The following is a 24,609-nucleotide window of genomic DNA, read 5'->3' as shown; positions in this document are numbered from 1 at the left end:
CCTCCGCTCTCCTCTCCTCTATTCTGGGGCAGCAGAGAATACAGTATCATACTGTATTTTGGTAGATTTGTCCTGTAAATCTACAGTAACTTACTGGCTACTGGGCTGCCAGTAATTTACTGTAATTCACTACCACCCCACAGAATACAGTACCATACTGTAATTTTGGAGTGCCAAAAACCTTTTGTGGGTACATGGTATTGTTGTGGCTCATTAACAAATGTTGAGGCATGGCTTGCAAGAGGTTATACTTGTTGCACCCATTAGTGAGAGTGCTGTACCAATTTAAGTGATATGTGGTAGTAATCCCCTAATAACCTAATGACTATAGGGACAGATCAGAGTGACAGCAAGTCTCAAAGCTGTAATGGTTGAGTGATTAGCCATGTCCTTTTGATCTGTTTTGCCCTGCACTCACTGCCAGTTTAGAAGCCTTTCTTAAGGGCTCTACAAGCGATATAAAACACTAAATATTGAAAGGGTGTGCTGTATAATAGAATGAAATATTCACTGTTATCAATTACTATTGTTTTATTAAAATACAATACAACAATAGTGTTTTTTTGATGTATATTTGTATATTTACTGCAGCATTCTGCAAAGGATGGTGCATTGTGGGAGGGGAAACAATCACTGTCTCATTAACATGTTTCAGAGCGTGCCTTGTAAGTGGCTATATTTGTTGCACCCATTAGTGAGAAGGCTGTACCAATTGAACTGATATGTGGTACTGTAGTAATACCCTGACATTTTAATGTGCAGTGCCAATCAAAAGTTTGACACACCTACTCAATCAAGGGTTTTTTTATTTATTTTGACTATTTCCTACACTGTAGAACAATAGTGAAGACATCAAAACTATGAAATAACACATATGGAATCATGTGGTAAGCAAAAAGGTGTTAAACAAATCAAAATATATTTTATATTTCTCAACCAGTTTCATGAGGTAGTCACCTGGAATGCATTGCAATTAAAAGGTCATTTCTGGAATTTCTTTCCTTCTTAATGCGTTCGAGCAAATAAGTTGTGTTGTGACAAGGTAGGGGTGGTATACAGAAGACACCCCTATTCGGTAAAAGACCAAGTCTATATTATGGCAAGAACAGCTCAAATAAGCAAAGAGAAATGACAGTCCATCATTACTTTAAGACATAAAGGTCAGTCAATCCAGAACTTTTCAAGAACTTTGAATCACGAGCAATGGATATTAGACTGGTGGAACCAAATTTGAGATTTTTGGTCCCAACCGCCGTGCCGTGTCTTTGTGAGAGGCAGAGTAGGTGAACAGATGATCTCCACATATGTGGTTCCCACTGTGAAACGTGGAGGTGTGATGGTGCTTTGCTGGTGACACTGTCTGTGACTTATCTAGAATTCAAGGGACATTTAACTAGCATTCTGCAGTGATACGCCATCCCATCTGGTTTGCACTTAGTGGGACTATCATTTGTTTTTCAACATGACAATGACCCAACACACCTCCAGGCTGTGTACGGGCTATTTGACCAAGAAGGAGCGTGATGGAGCGCTGCATCAGATGACCTGGCCTTCACAATCATCTGATCTCAACCCAATTGAGATGGTTTGGGATGAGTTGGATGAGTTTTAGCTCGCTGCACCACTCGGGAGGCCATTCACTTACATTTTCAACCTCTACCTGAACAAGTCTGTATTACCTACATGTTTCAAGCAGACCACCATAGTCCCTGTGCCCAAGAAAGCCAAGATAACCTGCGTAAATGACTACTGCGCTGTAGCACTCACGTCTGTAGCCATGAAGTGCTTTGAAAGGCTGGTCATGACTCACATCAACACCATTATCCCAGAAACCCTAGACCCACTCCAATTTGCATACCGCCCCAACAGATCCACAGATGACGCAATCTCTATTGCACTCCACACTGCCCTTTCCCACTTGGACAAAAATAAGTATGTGAGAATGCTGTTCATTGACTCCAGATCAGGATTGAATACCATAGTACGCCCCCCCGTACATTGACTCGGTACCAGTACCCCCTGTATATAGCCTTGTTATTGTTATTGTTATTGTGTTCATTTTTTTAAACTTTCATTTATTCAGTCAAATATTTTCTGAACTCTTATTTTCTGACAACTGCATTGTTCGTTAATTAAGGGCTTGTAAAGTAAGCGTTTCATTGTAAGGTGTTGTATTCAGCACGTGACAAATACAATTTGATTTGATTTAATCACAGTCAGTTTGGAAGCTTTTGTTGAGGCCTCTAGAAGCGCAAGTGATATAAAACACCAACTATTCAGAAACATGCTGTAATACACAAATACCTAGCAGCCAACCTGCTTGCACTAACCCCGTGTAATTACTGTAACATGCCAGCATGATTAGTAGTATTTCCTTTCGTACAGTATATTGGGCTAGTTTAACATTATTGTCATTGCTCTGCGTTTTCCAGGAATTTACAGGGAGCCAAGTGCCTGTAAATTTGACAGTAACATAGTTTGCACTAACCAGAGATCGGCAAAGATACATTCCAAAGGTATTTTGTTACAAATACAGGGTATGCTGAAGGCGAATGTATCCTTAACTACAACAACATTCACCGTAATGGCTACAGAACCATTTGACTTGCTATGACTATGACATGTGTTGTTGTTTTTGAAGTCGGTCTGGACAAGAGTGTCTGCAAAATGTAAATGTTAAAAATGTACATTTGCAAGGGACACTGCTGGGTATTATTCTAATGAGCTCCGCCCTCAAACTATTTGTATTTCGATCCAATTCGGCCTTGTTTGGGGGCGGAGCTCATTAGAATAATACCCAGCAGTGTGCTTTGCAAGTGTTCATTTTCGGTTACACTTTTTTTGGGGGGGTCGTTTAGCAGATACTCTTATCCAGAGTGACTTACAGTGTATTAAACTAAGGTTAACAAGAATATACCTCAGTCATAGCAAGTAAAAAGATTATGTTACCGTTACAGAGAAATGCTGTAGTTAAAAGCAGGCTACTTTGCAAGTATATAGTTGCATTTAAAAAAATACAAAATACATGTATTCTAATTAAACTGTTACGTGAATTGTAGTCTAGGCTAGTGAAATAGTGAAGAGGTCTTGAAATACATATATCAAATACATGTAACAGAAATACTGCCCGTCGATGGCACTAGCTACCTGCACTGTAAATCTGCAACAGTTTACTAACCCACTGTGCTTCCAGTAATGTGCTATAAATTACAAAAAATACAGCATGTTACTGTAGTCAGGTGTTCTGGTAATATCCTGTAAAGTGTTACAGTAAAGGTCCCTGTACATCTACAGTAATTTACTGGCTTCTGTGTTGCCAGTATATTACTGTATACTGTATGTACAGTAACAAACTGGCTACTGTGCTTGCCAGCAATTTTCTGTAAAAATTACAGGAAATGTTTTACACTGTAGAAGGTGGAAAAGGTGATATGTTGATATTCTTCAGATTGCTGCCATATGACTGGTTTCACATTTGTCTCCAGCGATCATAAGGTAAAATCGATCTAAAACAATTGCCATTGTTTTAGACTCTCACCTCTTCACTTGTTTTCACTCCTCTCGTGCCTCCTCCCCCTTTCTCTCCTCTCCTCTCCTCTCCTCTCCTCTCCTCTCCCATTTACTCTCCTGTCCTCTCCTCTCCTTTTGTGTCCTCTCCTCCCCTCTCCTCATATTTAATTTACTCTTCTGTCCTCTCCTTCCCTCTTTCATCTACTCTCCTCTGCTCTCATTTCCTCTCCTCCACCCTCCTCTTCTCTCCTCTATTCTTGTGCAGCACATTGTGTGTCCCCTTCGATACAATAAAAAGCCCATAGAGACTGTGAAAAGGGTTAAGGTTGGCTCAATTAAATATCGATTAAATACATAATAATAGTCCTCTGACTATTACTATTCACACTCTACTGCTCTCTCACAGTTGCCTGGATACAGGCCATTTTAGTGGTGTTTGTGTGTGTGTGGGTGTGTGTGTGCGTGTGTGTCCTTCAGCACACGTCCTTATGCTATCGTCATTACTTCAATTATGTGTGTTATCTGACTGTGATCGCATACAGACAGCTCATGAATAATTCCAATGCGTGTGGAGAAGAGAAACCATATGTTTGTTTACCCTGCAAAAACACGTATTGATACACACACACACACACACACACACACACACACACACACACACACACACACACACACACACCACACACAAACGTCTGATTAATAGAAAGATACAAGTGACAGAACGGAGAAGCTCACAGCATGTGACACTCAGCATAATAAAACTGCTCACACACACAGGTGTGTGTGTGTGTGTGTGTGTGTGTGTGTGTGTGTGTGTGTGTGTGTGTGTGTGTGTGTGTGTGTGTGTGTGTGTGTGTGTGTGTGTGTGTGTGTGTGTGTGTGTGTGTGTGTGTGTGTGTGTGTGTGTGTGTGTGTGTGTGTGTGTGTGTGTGTGTGTGTGTGTGATCTATGAGATGTGACAGTGTGTGTCATCATGGCAGACACACTGAGGCTTTGAGGAATGATAAACACACATGCCCTCTAAAAATGCCACCCCACGCAAAGACCTTCCCTTGTACCAAGCTGTGTGTGTGTGTGTGTGTTTCTTCTGCTTGGCTTGTATAGCTGATTTACATCCAGTGATTCAGCTCCCTGTAGGACTCGACTGTCCCCCTACACACGCACACATGAACACACAAAGACACAAGACTATTCACACCTGTCCTCACCAGGGAAAATACAGCCCATTTCCGCCCCACAGAGAGGTGTTTAGCGAAGGTGTGAGTCTGGCATAGGAGGGAGAAGAGAGAGAGCGAGGGAGAGATTAGGTTCATTATCTGTTTGAAGGCCAGAAGAGAGTCGAGAGAGAACAAACTGTCTGTGTGCATGAGGACACAGTTGAACACACAGCCCTCTGCCTACAGGGCATGTCATGCACACATATCTCCTCTCCTCTCTCGCTCCCCCTTCTCTCCTCGCTCCCTTCCTAAACACTAACCTTAAATCCAGTCTGTACTCAGTGGGACTGAGGAACAAACCAGCCTGTTTCTCAGCATGTGTTCAGTAGAGAGCAACTGTCATTAATTACAATCTACCTATTAGGTGTAGGTCTACAGTAGGTTCACTGATTGAAGAGAGGGGAGCAGTTTATTACGTACATTAGTACACAGTTCAACAGCACCACCCTGTGGCCTTTTACTGTACTGCACCTGCTATCACAGAGGACTTGTCTGTCTCCGCAACTGTGTGTGTGTGCGCACTGCACGTGTGTGCGCTGCATGTGCAAGGGCACGGCCACAAAGAGACGCATGAAGATGTACAAAATTGCATGACGCATTCATCACTGTCTGTTTTTTTGTCCGTCAAAAGTTCAACTCTTCATAAAATAAAAAAACGGACAATTTGTACGTTTTCTGTCGGACAATCATCTCCGTTGTCCATCATCCATCAACGGATGACATCCACGGAAAAACCATTGGCTCAATCCGTAATTTCCGGATGCCAAAAGTCTGTGTGGCAGCGTCCTTAAAGTGCTAGGAACCACAGAAGAGAGCGGGAGCAGCGTGTATTCCTTTATTGCACAGACACACCCCAGAAAGCTGAGCAGTCATGCCTGCATTTAGATCAAAACAACACGAACCATAAATCCCGAAACAGAACATTTACCAAAAGATATAGGAGGAACACATACATAAGTACAGTGCATCTGTCTACTCTAGAAGTCTTCACCATAAATAACAACATTGTCATCACTAAACCACAGCGTGTCGACGGAGCAGCTACAATAGAGAAATAGAGAGAGAAATATATAGACGACACATATACACTGAGCGTACAAAACATTAGGAACACCTGCTTCTTCCCATGACACAGACTGACCAGGTGAATCCGGGTGAAAGCTATGATCCCTTATTGATGACACTTGTTAAATTCACTTCAATAATTGTTGATTTAGGGGAAGATTCAGGTTAAAAAAGGATGATTTTTAAGTCTTGAGACAATTGACATCCAGAGGGTGAATGGGCAAGACACAAGATTTAAGTGCCTTTGAACGGGGTACGGTAGTAAGTGCCAGGAGCACCGGTCTGAGTGTTTAAAGAACTGCAACGCTGCTGGGTTTTTCATGCTCAACAGTTTCTGGTGTGTGTCAAGAATGGTCCACCACCCAAAGGACATCCGGACAACTTGACACAACTGTGGAAAGCATTGGAGTCAACATGGGCCAGCGTCCCTGTGGAACGCTTTCCACACCTTGTCGTCCACGTCCTGACGAACTGAGGCTGTTCTGACAGCAAAAGGGGTTGCAAACTCAATATTAGGAAGACGTTCCTAACGTTCGTGCACTCAGTGAACAGGTGATAATAACAGCAGGCAGTTTGTGTGTTGTATCTCTGGCTTTAGTTCAATGAATTCAGGGAGCTTTTGGGTTAACTCGGCGCAGAAACGGCACTGATCTATGCAAATGATACTAGGAGCAACACACAGGCAACTTATATGGTCGTAACAAAAGGCCATTAGAAACGTAAACAATCATATGTGAGTGAAATAGGCTGTTAGCCTTGAGCCCATCTTCCATACACATGCATCATCACTGCATATTCACTAGTCTACACCTACAGTACACCTACAGTACACCTAAAGTACACCTACAGTACACCTAAAGTACACCTACAGTACACCTAAAGTACACCTACAGTACACCTAAAGTACACCTACAGTACACCTAAAGTACACCTACAGTACACCTAAAGTACACCTACAGTACACCTAAAGTACACCTACAGTACACCTACAGTACACCTAAAGTACACCTACAGTACACCTAAAGTACACCTACACATCCTGTTAAAAATACCCCATCCCTCTGACTTATAACAGACCATTCACTATTCATCCAGCTCCCTTTCCGTCCATCTATCCATCCAATATTATCTAACAGCCGAGGCCAGGAGATTTTCCTGATCATGTGATCTGACCAGGGAAAATCCCAGACCATATTACCAGGCTATTTGGCTCTGCTGGTCAGAGAGAACCTCTCTGGCTTGGAAACCACTGTCTCCATCATCTGTATCTTCTACTTCTACGGGTCTATCTGTTCTGGTAAGGGGTTGCCTCTGTGTGTGACAGTATCAGTACTAGCCTATGATAATGCGTACAGTACAGAAGCTACTGGCAATGTTACAACAGCAACACCATTTACAAAGAGGCCGAGCAAGAGGGAAGGGTTGGAGTTGTGTGTGTCACTATGCATCCCTATGTTTGTCATCATTACTTCAAGCGGGGGTAGAACTCTGCCAGCGTGCTCTGAGGGATTCTCTTCAGCATCTCTTTGGGGAAGATTCTCATCAGCTGCCAGCCGATATCCAGTGTCTCAAACACAGTCCTGTTCTCATAGGCTCCTGGAAAATAAAGAAAGAAAGAAAGAGAGAGAGAGAGAGAGAGAGAGAGAGAGAGAGAGAGAGAGAGAGAGATTACACACTTGCGCACGCACTCAAACACGCACGCAGGCAGACAGGCACACACACACACACACAGTCCTCCCGTCCCCTCCCCCCTATGCCCCAGTGTACCCTGGGCGATGAAGTTCTTCTCAAATTTCTGTAGGAACTCCAGGTAGAGAAGATCATCAGGCGTCAGAGCCTCCTCTCCTACCACAGCCTTCATCGCCTGCACGTCCTTACCTATAGCATAACACGCATACTACACACACACACAATAACACATGATTTCCAGCGGAAGTGTCTAATGTTGTTGAGCAGCGTGTGTGTGTGTGTATATGTGTGTGTATGCGTACCAGCTGGTTGGAGACATCAGAGTGATCTTTGCGTGTCATCCCCTCTCCGATGGCTGACTTCATCAGACGAGACAGTGATGGCAGAACATTGATGGGAGGATAGATCTAGAGAGAGAAAGAGAGAGAGAGGGGTAAAGAGGGAGAGAGTCGGAAACATCACAACATCAATTGAGAGAATCGATTTGCCAGACACTAGAATCCTGCCAATGCCCAGAGGCGCTTTTTGAAGGTAACAGCCACATTCATGTGTGTCTCTGTGGTGTCACCTGTCTGTTGTGCAGTTGTCTGTCCACGTAGATCTGTCCCTCAGTGATGTACCCTGTCAGATCAGGGATGGGGTGAGTGATGTCTGAGAGAGAGAGAGAGAGAGAGCGAGAGTGAGAGAACATCACTTGAGAGAGCGGAAGAAAGTAAAAGACTGTCCATATTTGAGCAGTCAGTTAAGCAATACATGTGTGTACAGTAGCATCGTTGGGTAAAGGGATCTGGGTGATCGACATGCCATCGTTGGCCATAGTGAGTAAAGGGATCTGGGTGATAAACATACCATCACTGGGCATAGTGAGTATAGGGATCTGGGTGATCGACATACCATCGTTGGGGGGCATAGTTAGTATAGGGATCTGGGTGATCGACATACCATCGTTGGGCATAGTTAGTATAGGGATCTGGGTGATAGAGCCGTTGCGTCCCTCCACCCGACCAGCTCTCTCGTAGATGGTGGCAAGGTCAGTGTACATGTAGCCTGGGAAACCACGACGACCTGGGACCTCCTCTCTGGCCGCTGAGACCTGAGAAGTGGGGGGGATGACATTTACTCGTTGTCATTGATTTCATGTGTAATAATGTTGATGTTTGCTGTGGCGATGTCTCACCTCTCGTAGAACCTCAGCGTGTGTGTGTGTGTTATACCTCTCGTAGCGCCTCTGCGTAGGAGCTCATGTCAGTCAGGATGACCAGGACGTGCTTCTCACACTGGTAGGCCAGATACTCTGCTGATGTCAGAGCTAGGCGGGGTGTGATGATACGCTCTATACTGCAGAGAGACGGGGAGAGGGTAAGATCTTCAAAGAGGTGAGAGGTCACCAATGAAGCATGGTTTCCGTTAGGAAAATGTGGCGCCGGACAACATGACTGGGCAGATTTTAATTTACTGGCCATTTGAGAAATTTACTGGACACATATGCATAGGGTGACTAACCCATTAGGGCAGGGGTAGGCAACTAGACTGCGCGGCGGGACGATTTTCTCTGGAAGAGATGGTCGGGGGCGGAATATAATTATGATCATTTGTACACTGCAAAATGACCACATCTAGGCCCAAAAATAGATTGTATTTGAAAATAAAAAAAACATTGATTACATTGAGACACGATGACATATGTATATATATTTTTTTTTGTGGGAATACTTGGGAACAGATTACCGAAATGAATTCCTGGTGGTTATACAGTAAAAAAAGAAAAAGAGTTTTGCCTGTTTGCCGACCATGCATTTGTGTGTCCACCCCCAGCGCTCAGAAGGACAGGAATCACATTTACACTATGGTAGTTCATCTTAACAGTGGTGCAGCGGTCTAAGGCACTGCATCTCGGTGCTAGAGGCGTCACTACAGGCACCCTGGTTCGAATCCAGGCTCTATCACAACCGGCCGTGCACAATTGGTCCAGCGTTGGCTGGTGTAGACTGTCATTTCTTAACTGACTTGTTAAATAAAGGTTAACAGAACATGCAACTCCTGTAATGAAGTAGCCAATAAAACAACATTTCCCAAAATGCAATTAGCAGGAAAACACCATTCTAAGCATTTAGCCGACGCTCATATCAAGAGCGACTTAGAGGAGAAATGAGTGTTAAATACCTTCGTCAAGGGCACATTAACAGATTTTACCTTCAATAGGTTTCAGTTTGGCTCGGGCGTTGGGGATGCGTGTAAACATCTGCCCCTGATTCCAAATGTTGCAAGTTCAAAATCCTGCGAAACAAAGCTATTTTTGTTTTTTTGTTTTAAGCTTAACCCAAATTTTAAACCCTTACCTTAAAAAAAAGTTCAAAATTAAGTTAGCCTCCCGGGTGGCGCAGTGGTTAAGGGTGCTGTACTGACAGTGCCAGCTGTACCACCAGAGACCCTGGGTTCAGCGCCCAGGCTCTGTCCCCTGCAAATGTTGCGTTCAAACCGGGAGCTATTTTTGTTTTTTTGTTTTAAGCGACAACACAAATTTTAAACCCAGTGTCGTCCGGGTTAGTGGGAGGGTATGACCGGTAGGGATATCCTTGTTTCATCGCGCACCAGCGACTCCTGTGGCGGGCCGGGTGCAGTGCGCGCTAACCAAGTTTGCCAGGTGCACGGTGTTTCCTCCAACACATTGGTGCGGCTGGCTTCCGGGTTGGATGCGCGCTGTGTTAAGAAGCAGTGCGGCTTGGTTGGGTTGTGTATCGGAGGACGCATGACTTTCAACCTTCGTCTCTCCCGAGCCCGTACGGGAGTTGTAGCGATGAGACAAGATAGTAACTACTAAACAATTGGATACCACAAAAAAAATAAAAGTTAATGCCTAAACCACCTTAAAACACTTTTTTTTAAAGGGCAACAACTTCGAAATTTGAGACACACGTCTAATTCTGAAGTGACACTGTGAGAGCTAGTTGGATACCCTGCCTACTGTTGACTATGCACTGAATGGCAAATGGGAGGCACGCTTCAATTACGAGTTGAGAAAAAAAGATTGTAGCTCTTTTTAACCATGGACATCAAAACACAATTACATTTAGAATTGTTGCACAATGACTGGGCTTATAAAAGCACGTTTCACTCCAGCAGCAACTAGCTGAGGACTCGTGATATTCCCCTCAAAATGAGTGGATATGCCGTGATGTGTGATAAATAAGATAAATAAGATATATGACGACTCACGAAAATGCACACGCCCCAATTATTCCACTAAATGTATTTACATCAACTGATATTTCCATCAATTAATAAAAAATAATAGTTTTCAATGGGATTGTTTTTTCTCCCGGTCAATTTGTCTGGCAACAATTCTATTTATCAGCTACAACAACAAAAAATATTGCCCAAAAACAGGCAATTACCAGCTAATGAAAACCCTGCAATGAAGGTTAATTGGACAGGTTGAGGAGCAGGTGAGATGAGGGGAGAGGTTAAAGGTTAGAAGTGACCTACGTGGGGTCGTTGGCCAGGTTGAGGAACAGACAGACGTTGTCCATGGAACCATTCTCCTCAAAGTCTGACTTGAAGAACCGAGCTGTCTCCATGTTGACCTGGGGTCAAGGGTTAGAGGTCAAAGTTTAAAGCTGGAATCCTTAATTGAAATAATAACAAAGCGGTCCCTCTGTAGTGGGGTAATATTTGATATGTGTATATTATGTATACACTACATCAACAAAATGACACCAGCTTGTCGAACATCTCATTCCAAAATCACGGGCATTAATATGCAGTCCCCCCCCTTTGCTGCTATAACAGCCTCCACTATTCTGGGAAGGCTTTCAACTAGATGTTGGAACATGCTTCCATTCAGCCACAAGAGTATTAGTGAGGTCAGACACCAATGTTGGACAATTAGGCCTGGCTCGCAGTCAGGGCTCTGTGCAGGTCAGTCAAGTTCTTCCACACCAATCTCGACAAACAATTTCTGCATGGATCTCGGTTTGTGCACGGGGGTATTGTCCTGCTGAAACAGGAATGTGCCTTCCCCAAACTGTTGCCACAAAGATGGAAGCACAGAATTGTCTAAAATGTAATTGTATGCTGTAGCGTTAAGATTTCCCTTCACTGGAACTAAGGGGCCGAGCCCGAACCATGAAAACCATTATTCCTCCTCCACCAAACTTTACAGTTGCACTATGCATTTGGGCAGGTAGCGTTCTCCTGGCATCCTCCAAACCCAGAAAAGTCCGTCCAACTGCCAAATAGTGAATGGAGAACGCGTTTTCACTGCTCCAGATTCCAATGGCGGTGAACTTTACACCACTCCAGCCGACGCTTGGCATTGCACATGGTGATCTTAGGCTTGTGTGCGCCTGCTCGGTCATGGAAACCCGTTTCGTGAAGCTCCCGACAAACAGTTATTGTACTGACGTTGCTTTCAGAGGCAGTTTGGAACTCGGTAGTGAATGTTGCAACCGAGGACAGAGATTTTTTACACACTACGTGCTTCAGCACTTGGCGTCCCCATTCTGTGAGCTTGTGTGGCCTACCACTTCGCGGCTGAGCCATTTTTGCTGCTAGACGTTTCCACTTCACAATAACAGCACTTACAGTTGACCGGGGCAGCTCTAGCAGGGCAGAAATTATACGAACTGACTTGTTAGAAAGGTGTCATCCTATGACGGTGCCACGTTGAATGTCACTGAGCTCTTCAGTAAGGCCATTCTACTGCTAATGTTTGTCCCTGGAGATTGCATGGCGGTGTTTATACACCTGTTAGCAACGGGTGTAGCTGAAATAGCCGAATTTACTCATTTGAAGAGGTGTCCACATACTTCTATATATAGTGTGCCTCACTCGTAAAATCTCACCCTTTAAAATTAGAATAAACATTATGAGAAGTGAATATCAAAGCAAGTGTAATTTCATTACTTGCAAAACAAATTGATTCACAATTCGCAACTTAAGTTGCAAGGCAATACTTACATTAACAAAGCATAATTCGGAGGGTATAGATCCTCAGCTAACACATAAGACAAAGCGTGAACAAAGAGATGCCTACTAGACCAGAGTCCTAGAAATGTTGAATTGATCATATAACCTTCAAATGGACAGGATACAGGATGAGAGAGAGAACAACAGGCCTTCATTTCATTTATAACATCTGAAGATGTGTAAAACCAACCACCATTGTCCAGTCAAACAATACCAAGTTTACAGTAACCTGATCACTCAGGCCCAATCTCCACAGGGTGTCACAGCATCTAACTTTCATTTAGATTTTTAAGGTCAACCACATGACGATGATTTTGAGAAAAATACGATACATACAATCCCAGTCAACAGTTTGGAAACACCTCATCATTCAAGGGTTTTTTCATTTATTTAACTATGTTCTACATTGACTTGCAAACTGTTCTACATTGTAGAATAACAGTGAAGACATCAAAACTACGAAATAACACGTATGGAAACATGTTGTAACAAAAAAAGTGTTTAAACAAATCAAAACATAGTATATTTGAGATTCTTCAAAGTAGCCACCCTTTGCCTTTATGACAGCTTCACACACACTTGGCATTCTCTCAACCAGCTTCATGAGGTAGTCACCTGGAATGCATTTCAATTAACAGGCCTACATTGTTCAAAGTCAATTTGTGGAAGTTTTTTCCTTCTTAATGTGTTTGAGCCAATCAGTTGTGCTGTGACAAGGTAGGGGTGGTAAACAGAAGATAGCCTTATTTGGTCAAATATAAAACACTTTTTGGGATTACTACATGATTCCATGTGTGTTATTTCATAGTTTTGATGGCTTCACTATTATACTACAATGTAGAAAATAGTGAAAAACCCTTGAATGAGAAGGTGGTACCGTATATTAATAAAAACATTTTTGGGGCAGGGTCGGAAATTCTCCCGGGGTCGCAACCCCTACTTTAGGAACCACTGTTTTAAAGAGTCAATCTGCAGTTGTTACATACATATTGTTTCAACTTAGAAATGTATCATATGTATCCATTGTTTCTGGAAGAATATAACTTATAAATGCCTCATGAGCTTCAACTGTCACATCCGGTCAGAACAACAAATATAAGCTTGTTTGACTCCAATGTTTGTAAACATTGTAAACCTCGACAAACACTGAATAGCCTCAAAACATGCTTTAAACTATACATGTGACATCATGGATGGTCAGTCCTTGCATCCATTCCTCTGTCTATGAATTTGAGAGGGGATACATTTCTCCAGGCCTATCCCTCAGCTTTTGGCCCTTTAAGGGGGCATGTGTGTGTAAACATGTGTCTCACCCCCATTGCGGCGAAGACGATAGCGAAGTTGTCATCACTGTAGTCCATCACATCTTTAGACTTCCTCACCAGGCCTGCCTGACGACAGATCTGAGCCGCTATCTACACAGAGAGAGAGAGAGGGGGGACAGAGGACAAGAGATGGGGCAAAATATAGAAACACGCTGCAGGATATGAAAAAACAACTGTTTCCTTCCTTGGAGGAGAGCCTCAAAGCTCATTTCCCATTTAATCAAACTGAACTAATTAAAAGAAAATGATACAAATTAATGAATCAATTTAATTAGTGGGTTTAATCAGCACTAGACCCTATGGATGTGCTACTTCAATACCTTCACACAAATTGCCAGGCCATTCACACAGCTCTTAATGCTGAGGATGGGGGTTAACGGAGGTAGGGAGTGTGTGCGTACCTCGTTATGTGGCAGTCCTGCAGCAGAGAAGATGGGTATTTTCTGCCCTCTAGCGATGCTGTTCATGCCGTCTATAGCAGAGATCCCAGTCTGGATCATCTCCTCCGGGTAGATACGACACTGAGGGTTGATAGGCTGGCCTGGACACACGAGCACGTCCGTCCGTCCGCACGCACGCACGCACGCACACACACACACACACACACACGTTATTATCTCCTCAAAAAAGAAACAATACTCTCTATCGTTATATTCATCTCTCAATCTATAACTCTAGACGTGTACCCATGATGTCCAGGTAGTCTTCTGCCATCACTGTGGGGCCTTTGTCGATGGGCTTGCCTGATCCATTAAACACGCGACCTGCAAACAGAAATGCCCATACACACGCACAGGCACGCACACCAACACACACAGGTTCAGATTGACTGTTCTTAACGTGTGTTACTGTGCGTGTGTATACAACAACAACAAAACAGTTACAATGAGGGAGAGGTCGCAGTTACACAATTGTTACCTGGAGGAAAATGGGGGAGAGTCATGCTTTTTTTTTTCAATTTCAGTCAGGGGGAGTGCTTAGTATTTTTTTCTTTAGTTCAGGGGAGGGTCATGTCATTTGTATTCGAATAAATGTCGTATTGCTCAGTGTTTGAGAATGAGTTGCTTATTATAACTCGATGTGTGCCCGATGCTGCCCCTCATAGGTGATTCTCTGCTGGGCGTGCAATGGCAAGTGTGCCTAGTGTGGTCTCAATCAAATGATCCATAGCCTATACCGTAGGCTAAGGCTATACGAAGAGAGCATGCTGGGAGAAGCACTGGGATGGCCAGGAATACCGAAATGCATCTGTTGGTCACAGATACCTTAAAAAAAAGGTTGGGGCGTGGATCAGAAAACCAGTCAGTATCTGGGGGACACCATTTGACTCATGCAGCGCAACAAATCTCCTTCAGATAGAGTTGATCAGGCTGTTGACTGTGGCCTGTGGAATGTTGTTCCTCTCCTCTTAAAATAGCTGTGCAAAGTTGCTGGATATTGGTGAGAACTGGAACACGCTGTCGTGCACGTCGATCCAAAGCATTCCAGACATGCTCAATGGGTGACATGTCTGGTGAGTATGCAGCCCAAGGAAGAACTGGGACATTTTCAGCATCCAGGAATTGTGTATAGATCCTTGCGCCATGGGGCCATGCCTTATCATGCTGAAACATGAGGTGATGGCGGCGGATGAATGGCACGACAATGGACTTCAGGATCTCATCACGGAATCTCTTTGCATTCAAATTGCCATCGATAAAATGCAGTTGTCTTTCGTTGTGTGTAGCTTATGCCTACCCATACCATAACCCCACCACCACCACAACGGGGCACTCTGTTCACAACGTTGACATCAGAAAACCACTCGCCCACACAACTCCATACACGCTGCCATCTGCACGGTACAGTTGAAACCGGGATTAATCTGTGAAGAGCACACTTCTCCAGCAAGCCAATGGCCATAGAAGGTGATCCTTTGCCCACTGAAGTCGGTTATGATGCCAAACTGCAGTCAGATCAAGAACCTGGTGAGGACCACGAGCACACAGATGAGCTTCCCTGAGACGGTTTGTGACAGTTTGTGCAGAAATTCTTTGTATGTGCAAACCCACAGTTTCATCAGCTGTCCGGGTGGCTGGTCTCAGACGACCCTGCAGGTGAGTGGTTACACGTGATCTGTGGTTGTAAGGCCAGTTGGACGTACTGCCAAATTCTCTAAAACGACGTGTATGGTATAGAAATTAACATCACATTCTCTGGCAACAGCTCTGGTGGACATTCCTGAGACAACTTGAGACATCTGTGGCATTGTGTTGTGTGACAAAACTGCACATTTTAGAGTGGCCTTTTATTGTCCCCAGCACAAGGTGCACCTGTGTGTAATGATCATTCTGCTAATCGGCATCTTGATATGCTACGGATTATATTGGCAAAGGAGAAAGGCTATGAGAGAAAAAAGCTTTTTGTTCATATGGAACATTTCTGGGATCTTCTATTTCAGCTCATGAAACATGGGACCAACACTTTACATGGAAACCTAGCTAGTGTTATTAAATGTTGCAACTTGAATGGCTTGGTGTGCTAAGTTAAAATCAGGGCTAGAATTGAGGGGGTATGTGAGGGTATTGGGGCCTTTGTTAAAGAAAAAGGCTAAAAGAATAGGCTTACCTCTTAAGATTTTATATAAAGTGATCTATAACTAAGCTTTAGTACGCAATGCCAGTTAAAAAATAAAAAAAATCTATTGTGAAGCATTTGTTACACACAACAGGCTGGCAGGAGCGCTCAGCATTTCAACAACACATCAACGACATGCCTATGATTTTGACATTTAGGCTGTATAAAATGTTAACTAACTACTTAGAATTAGATAGTAATTAGACAGTAATTAGACAAAATAGTCTTTGGTTTGAGGATCATGCAGTGACCTACGCATGTTCATTTAGACTAGCAAATGCTCTTATATTTCACAGTCAACACAAATCTATTTTGTAACAACAATATCATGGGATAAAATAAAATAAATTAGAAAAATTACAGGTTTCCAAATGACAGAATGTTACAAGCGCATACCTGATGATATGTGGCTGCTGTTTTAATAAACAAATGGCTTTTTCTAAAAAAAAATTGATGATGATCAGATACTTCAGTTGTCATTGGTTCTGTTGCTCTCAATTTTTACAGTTGATCGACAACTGTACCACTGTTCAAAACTTAGACTACCCTATTTTTTTTTAACAATAGCCTACAGTGGGGCCAAAAAGTATTTAGTTAGCCACCAATTGTTCAAGTTCTCCCACTTAAAAAGATGAGAGAGGCCTGGAATTTTCATCATAGGTACACTTCAACTATGACAGACAAAATGAGTGAAAAAAATCCAGAAAATCACATTGTAGGATTTTTTATTTATTTATTTGCAAATTATGGTGGAAAATAAGTATTTGGTCAATAACAAAAGTTTATCTCAATACTTTGTTATATACCCTTTGTTGGGAATGACAGAGGTCAAACATTTTCGTAAGTATTCACAAGGTTTTCACACACCGTTGCTGGTATTTTGGCCCATTCCTCCATGCAGATCTCCTCTAGAGCAGTGATGTTTTGGGGCTGTTGATGGGCAACACGGACTTTCAACGCCCTCCAAAGATTTTCTATGGGGTTGAGATCTGGAGACTGGCTAGGCCACTCCAGGACCTTGAAATGCTTCTTACAAAGCCACTCCTTCGTTGCCCGGGTGGTGTTTTTGGGATCATTGTCATGCTGAAAGACCCAGCCACATTTCATCTTCAATGCCCTTGCTGATGGAAGGAGGTTTTCACTCAAAATCTCACGATACATGGCCCCATTCATTCTTTCCTTTACACGGATCAGTCGTCCTGGTCCCTTTGCAGAAAAACAGCCCCTAAGCATGATGTTTCCACCCCATGCTTCACAGTAGGTATGGTGTTCTTTGGATGCAACTCAGCATTCTTTGTCCTCCAAACACGACGAGTTGAGTTTTTACCAAAAAGTTATATTTTGGTTTCATCTGACCATATGACATTCTCCCAATCTTCTTCTGGATCATCCAAATGCTCTCTAGCAAACTTCAGACAGGCCTGGACTTGTACTGGCTTAAGCAGGGGGACACGTCTGGCACTGCAGGATTTGAGTCCCTAGCGGCGTAGTGTGTTACTGATGGTAGGCTTTGTTACTTTGGTCCCAGCTCTCTGCAGGTCATTCACTAGGTCCCCCTGTGTGGTTCTGGGATTTTTGCTCACCGTTCTTGTGATCATTTTGACCCCATGGGGTGAGATCTTGCGTGGAGCCCCAGATCGAGGGAGATTATCAGTGGTCTTGTATGTCTTCCATTTCCTAATAATTGCTCCCACAGTTGATTTCTTCAAACCAAGATGCTTACCTATTGCAGATTCAGTCTTCCCAGCCTGGTGCAGGTCTACAATTTTGTTTCTGGTGTCCTTTGACAGCTATTTGGTCTTGGCCATAGTGGAGTTTTGAGTGTGACTGTTTGAGCTTGTGGACAGGTGTCTTTTATACTGATAACAAGTTCAAACAGGTGCCATTAATGCAGGTAACGAGTGGAGGACAGAGGAGCCTCTCATTTTGTCTGTCATAGTTGAAGTGTACCTATGATGAAAATTACAGGCCTCTCATCTTTTTAAGTGGGAGAACTTGCACAATTGGTGGCTGACTAAATACTTTTTTGCCCCACTGTATATTTTAAAAAATTAAACGTCTCTGTTGCTGCAGCGTGCGCTTATTCGTTGTCATGCTCTGATGTGGTATTAAAAACAGATTCTGCAGTCATGTAAAATGACAGAATTGTATCAAATGCGTTTTTAAATGGATATTTTTTTCTCAGGCCGCAAAATGAGATGATAGGTTCATTCGGTGCTTTTATAATAATGGAGATCTCTTCACCCCTTACCCTTGTCCTTCTGGCTACGTTGCCATGTAATGCTTACAAAATGAAGAACAGTTTCTAAAACGGCATATCAAAGGGTCTGGTCTGTCTGTCCTAGGTGTGAGGGTAAATGATAGGCATGTTCTCTGCTATACACTTTGTTTTTATCTATATTTTGGGTATAGGGGAATATCTGACCTCACTTCAGAGGTCAGATTTTCTCCAGGTATCCCTCATTATGAATAACATACAGTCCCTAAGTGCCGTACCCAGCATATCTTCAGAGACAGGTGTGCGTAGGATGTCTCCTGTAAACTCACAGCTGGTCTTCTTGGCATCAATACCTGATGTCCCCTCAAACACCTACACACACCCACAAACATGCACACACACGCACACGCACACGCACACACACGCGCACATACACACGCACGCACGCACGCACGCACACACACACACACACACACACACACACACACACAGTTAACACAGGGCTCTGAGTTGTAGGATTTTGAGACATGATGGGCAAGTCACACACAGACACACTGACCTGCACCACGGCTTTAGACCCTGTAACCTCCAACACCTGGCCACTCCTCTTGGTTCCATCTGGCAGGGTCAGGTGGACGATCTCTGCATACCTGGGGAACTGTCTCACAAACACACACGCACACACACACACACACACACACACACACACACACACACACACACACACACACACACACACACACACACACACACACACACACACACACACACACACACACACACACACACACACACACAGGGTCACCTGGGAACCTGAATGACACGCTGGTCAGAGCCTGGCTGTGTTTTAATACAATATGTTGATTTGAAGATGTACTAATCTGTGATCGCTCACCTTCACCTGGTCCAGAATCACGAGAGGCCCGTTGACTCCAGACACTGTCTTATAGGCTACAAACACAGAGCAGAGTTACTCACACACTGCTCACACCCGTTGTAGTAAGAAGCTGCAAGTCATGCAACTGCTGCAAAACATTTTGAGGGGGTGATGGTGAAATTCCATTTATTTTCATTCATTAGGATATGAGAAACGTATATTTCCCAGCAACATATGATACAAATGCGTTTCAATAGCAATCGATTCCCCTGAATACTACTACTAGTCATCATCACTTGCCGCAGAATGCGCAACGTTATCTCCTATCGGGCTGTCCGTCTAGCCCCTCCGTTCCTGCGTTATTCTCCGGTTTACCGGGCACGACAGCTAATAACTCACTCAGGCGCGGCTGGGAGATGTAGTCGCGTTTAACGGCCAGGACTTGCTCCCGGGAGGCAGCCGTCTTGTTGCCGGTAACGGCTGATGAGAGCTCGTTAACAGCTCCGCTGACCATTCCCTTCAGCACCTTCAACGCCATGTTTACCTCTGGATTGGAGTTGGAGCAGACAGTCGTGACAGCAAAACTGCGCATGCGAGGTAGCTACGCGGAGGAGCTGACCAAGGTGCTGATTATTCCAAGATTTGTTTTATTATAAGGTGTGTAAACTGACATTTTGGGCTAAAACAAGTATTATAAATTGGGTGGTTCGAACGCTGAATGCTGATTGGCTGACAGCCATGGTAAATAATACCTGTATACCACTGGTATGACAAAACAATGTACAGTATTTTAAAATGTTCACACATTTATAGTGAAATGTTATCAAATCAAATAAAACAATCAAATGTTATTTGTGACGTGCTTTGTGAAGAACAGGTGTAGACTAACAGTGAAACGATTACTTACGAGAAATAATAGAAAAATAATAATAAAAAAGGGATAACTACACAATGAGTAATAACTTGGCTATATATTATATTAACTCAATACATTAAGTAATGATTATTGATTGATTATTTACCTTCTACACTAAAAGATAACGAACCTACAGCACTAGACTAACATCACATGCATCATCCTTGTGGTATTGAGAGATAAACATGGTAATGACTTCACTGATTGCACATAAATGAAGATAGTTCCGACCTGATAGAGTGCTTGCTTTGTTATCCAGCTAATCTTGTGTCCTTTCTGTCATCCTGTGAACCCCGTTAATTGCTGCTAGCAGCTATATTTCAGTGTTGTGTTTCTGTGATCCTGAGGCTGAGAAATTTGCAATTGCGCTAATATGACCACAGGAGGTTGGTGGCACCTTAATTGGGGAGAAGGGCTTGTGGCAATGACTGGAGCGGAATTAATGGAAAGGTATCAAATACATCAAACACATGGTTTGATGCCATTCCATTTGCTGCGTTCCAGCCATTATTATGAAATGTCCTCCCCTCAGCAGCCTCTACTGATTCTGACATACTGGTACGACCTAAGATGGCGGCTGATATAGGGGCCTTTGCCATCAGACATTTAGCTCTAACTTTGGAACGCTATGGGCTATCAACTCAGTTCTAATTGACGCTTCGCTAAGGCCCAGAATTTTGACCAACCAATTGCAGAGCTCCATGAAAGCTAGTGAGGGCAGTGGGGAATAATTTGGCTAAATAATTTAACAATGAACCAGGTGTACTTGCTAATGTGATTCCTGAAATGTATAATACATTTTTCTAATCTGAAATTATATTTTTGTTACATTGTTTGCTAGCTCAGCTGGTAAGCTAGCTCTGTCTCATTGACCGCCAAACATGGCTAATGCTAGCAAGCTAGCTAGCCACATAATATAACTTCTCTCATAACGGTTGTTAGCCATGTTAATAATACAACTCCCATCAGAATACGATTTGGGAGCAGTAGTTTGCTCCAAAATTGGTTGTAGCTTTTACAATGTTGACAGTGAATTCAGAGCTATTCAGTGGCTAGCCACACTACAAAAATAATTTTACGAAGTTCACGTGAAGCACTTATGATGAAAGTCCACCACAAATACCCGAGAGTTTGCTGATTAGCAAGGTGTAGTTGGTGTTTAATTTCAAAGTATATTAAAAACAGTTTGAAATCAGTGGTTGGGAGGGGGAATCGAGTTTTCCAGAAAAAAAAGTTGTCAGAGATTGCAACAGTAAACAAGGGGATCAGGGCTTAACAAAGAGCCAATTGCATCTGAAAGCTGAGACTCAACTTGGTATAGAGACATTAGTTGTTGTATTTTTAGGTCTGGTGGCACTTTGAAGGTTGTGTTAATGTGAAATTAATGTAGATCTGGTCAAAGATAATACAAACCCAAAAACGTGAGTTTTTTTTGTGGGTTTTTTGTACCATCTTTGAAATGCAAGAGAAAGGCCAGAATGTATTATTCCAGCCCAGGCACAATTTAGATTTTGGCCACTAGATGGCAGCAGTGTATGTGCAAAGTTATAGACTGATCCAATGAACCATTGCATTTCTGTTCAAAATGTTCTATCAAGATGTGCCTAATTGGTTTATTAATACTGTAAGTTCATAACTGTGCACTCTTCTCAAACAATAGCATGGTATTCTTTCATTGCAAAAAGCTACAGTAAATTGGACAGTGCAGTTAGATTCACAAAAATCTAAGCTTTCGGACAATATCAGATATGTCTATGTCCTGGGAAATGTTCTTGTTACTTACAACCTCATGCTAATGGCATTAGCCCATTTTAGCTCAACCGCCCCGAGGGGGACCTACTAATCCTGTAAAGGTTAAATGTAATCAGATTATGAAATCAAATCTAAATCAAATTTTACTTGTCACATGTGCAGAATACAACCGGAGTAGACCTTAACGAGAAATAGTTACATTCACTACAGCCCTGTCGATGAGAATGGGGGGGGTGCTCGGTCCTCCTTTTCCTGTAGTCCACAACCATCTCCTTTGTCTTAATCACGTTTGAGGGAGAGATTGTTGTCCTGGCACCACACGACCAGGTCTCTGACCTCCTCCTTAAAGGCTGTCTCATCGTTGTCGTTGATCAGGCCTACCACGGTTGTTTCATCAACAAATTTGGTGTTGGAGTCATGCCTGGCCATGCAGTCATGAGTGAACAGGGAGTACAGGAGGGGACTGAGCGTGCACCCCTGAGGGGCCCCCATGTTGAGGATCAGCGTGGCAGATGTGTTGTTACCTACTCTTACCACCTGGGGACCGCCCATCAGGAAGTCCAGGATCCAGTTGCAGAGGGAGGTGTTTAGTCCCAGGGTCCTTAGCTTATTGATGAGCTTAGTGATGAGCTTTGTGGGCACTATGGTGTTGAACGCTAAACTGTAGTCAATGAATAGCATTCTCACATAGGTGTTCCTTTTGTCCAGGTGGGAAAGGGCAGTGTTGAGTGCAATAGATATTGCATCATCTGTGGATCAGTTTGGGCAGTATGCAAATTGGAGTGGATCTAGGGTTTCTGGGATAATGGTGGTGATAGCCATGACCAGCCTTTCAAAGCACTTCATGGCTACAGACGTGAGTGCTATCGGTCAGTAGTCATTTAGGCAGGTTACCTTAGTGTTCTTGGGCACAGGGACTATGGTAGTCTGCTTGAAACATTGGTATTACAGACTCAGTCAGGGACAGGTTGAAAATGTCAATGAAGACACTTGCCAGTTGGTCAGCACATGCTCGTAGTACACGTCCTGGCAATCCGTATGGCCCTGCGGCCTTGTGAATGTTGACCTGTTTAAAGGTCTTACATCGGCTACGGAGAGCGTGATCACAGGCATCCGGAACAGCTGGTGCTCTCATGCATGTTTCAGTGTTACTTGCCTCGAAGCGAGCATATAACTAATTTAGCTCGTCTGGTAGGTTCGTGTCACTGGGCAGCTCGTGGCTGTACTTCCCTTTGTAGTCTAAGTTTGCAAGCCCTGCCACATCCGACGAGTGTCGGAGCCCGTGTAGTACGATTCAATCTTAGTCCTGTATTGACACTTTGCCTGCTTGATGGTTCATCGGAGGGCATAGCAGGATTTCTTATAAGCTTCCGGGTTAGAGTCCCACTCCTTGAAAGCAGCAGCTCTATCCTTTAGCTCAGTGAGGATGTTGCCTGTAATCCATGGCTTCTGGTTGGGGTATGAACGCAGTCACTGTGGGGAAGAAATCGTTGATACACTTATTGAAGACAGTGACAGATGTGGTGTACTCAATGCCATCGGAAGAATCCCGGAACATATTCCAGTCTGTGCTAGGTTAACAGTCCTGTATCTTAGCATCTGCTTCATCTGACCACTTTCTTTTTGACCGAGTAACTGGTGCTTCCTGCTTTAGTTTTTGCTTGTAAGCAGGAATCAGGAGAGAATTATGGTCAGATTTGCCAAATGGAGGGTGAGGGAGAGCGTTGTACGTGTCTCTGGATGAGCTTTTCCGGTTTGCTTATGGAGGAAAACAGCTCATTGAGTGCGGTCTTAGTGCCAGCATAGGTCTGAATGGTACATAGACAGCTACGAAAAATATAGATGTAAACTCTCTTGGTAAATCGACTTTCCTACAGCTAATCATGAGAGAACCTAACTCAGGCAAGCAAAACCTCAAGACTTCCTTAGATTTCATGCACCAGCTGTTGTTTACAAATATGCATAGGCCGCCACCCCTTGTCTTACCAGAGACCGCTGTTCTATCCTGCTGAAAAAGCTTAAAACATGCCGGCTGTATGTTAATCATGTCGTCGTTCAGCCACGACTCGGTGAAACATAAGTTATTTCAGTTAATGTCTCATTGGTGGGATACACGTGCTCGTAGTTCATCTATTTTACTATCGATTGATTGTACGTTGGCTAATAGGACCGATGGTAAATGACCCTCTCGGCGATGGATCCTTACAAGGCACAAGGACCGTCGTCTACAATACCCCAGTCTTTTCCTCGCAAATGACAGGGATGAGGGCCTTGTTGGGTGTCTGGAGTAAATCCTTCCCGTCCGAATCGTTGAAGAATTCCTCCAGTACAGTGTGAGTAATCGCTGCCCTGAGATCAAGAAGATCTTTTCGGTCATGAGACACGGTGGCCGAAACATTATGTACAACATAAGTTACAAAACGCAAAAAAACACACAAAAAAACAACATACAATAG

The 24,609-nt window shown here is 43.4% G+C and overlaps 1 protein-coding gene across 8 annotated transcripts; it reads right to left on the bottom strand.

The window, feature by feature from the left end:
- Positions 1-5,548: 5,548 nt before the first annotated feature.
- On the bottom strand, positions 5,549-20,068 carry LOC118385454 (V-type proton ATPase subunit B, brain isoform). Of its 8 annotated transcripts, none has more exons than XR_008139433.1 (15): positions 19,885-20,068; positions 19,504-19,559; positions 19,168-19,266; positions 18,887-18,980; positions 14,461-14,538; positions 14,176-14,315; positions 13,763-13,864; positions 10,968-11,065; positions 8,696-8,819; positions 8,424-8,574; positions 8,050-8,132; positions 7,784-7,888; positions 7,560-7,689; positions 6,779-7,388; positions 5,549-6,734 (listed from the first exon to the last, which is right to left on the bottom strand). XR_008139433.1 is itself a non-coding variant. In XM_052521416.1 (14 exons), the coding sequence occupies exons 1-14, from the start codon at positions 20,021-20,023 to the stop codon at positions 7,258-7,260; spliced, it is 1,530 nt and encodes a 509-aa protein (XP_052377376.1). In that variant the 5' UTR covers positions 20,024-20,068; the 3' UTR covers positions 5,549-7,257. The 8 variants fall into 8 exon arrangements, 1 of the variants encoding a protein (XP_052377376.1); XR_008139435.1 differs by having other exon boundaries at positions 6,801-7,388; XR_008139430.1 differs by having other exon boundaries at positions 5,549-6,778; positions 6,812-7,388.
- Positions 20,069-24,609: the final 4,541 nt, after the last annotated feature.

The sequence above is a fragment of the Oncorhynchus keta genome, chromosome 6, assembly GCF_023373465.1.
Source record: "Oncorhynchus keta strain PuntledgeMale-10-30-2019 chromosome 6, Oket_V2, whole genome shotgun sequence".
NCBI classification, from domain to species: Eukaryota; Metazoa; Chordata; class Actinopteri; order Salmoniformes; family Salmonidae; genus Oncorhynchus; species Oncorhynchus keta.
The sequence above is the reverse complement of the archived record's forward strand: the minus strand, read 5'-3'. Positions and strand labels throughout refer to the sequence as shown.

Excerpts from the sequence above, each read along its gene's own strand:
- LOC118385454 (XM_052521416.1), bottom strand. The coding sequence starts at position 20,023 with ATGGCGTTGAAGGTGCTGAAGGGAATGGTCAGCGGAGCTGTTAACGAG. Across the intron at positions 18,981-19,167 it reads GGTCTAAAGCCGTGGTGCAG|GTGTTTGAGGGGACATCAGG; the intron begins GTCAGTGTGTCT and ends GGGTGTGTGTAG. Across the intron at positions 7,690-7,783 it reads CTGATGTCTCCAACCAGCTG|TATGCGTGTTATGCTATAGG; the intron begins GTACGCATACAC and ends GTGTGTGTGTAG.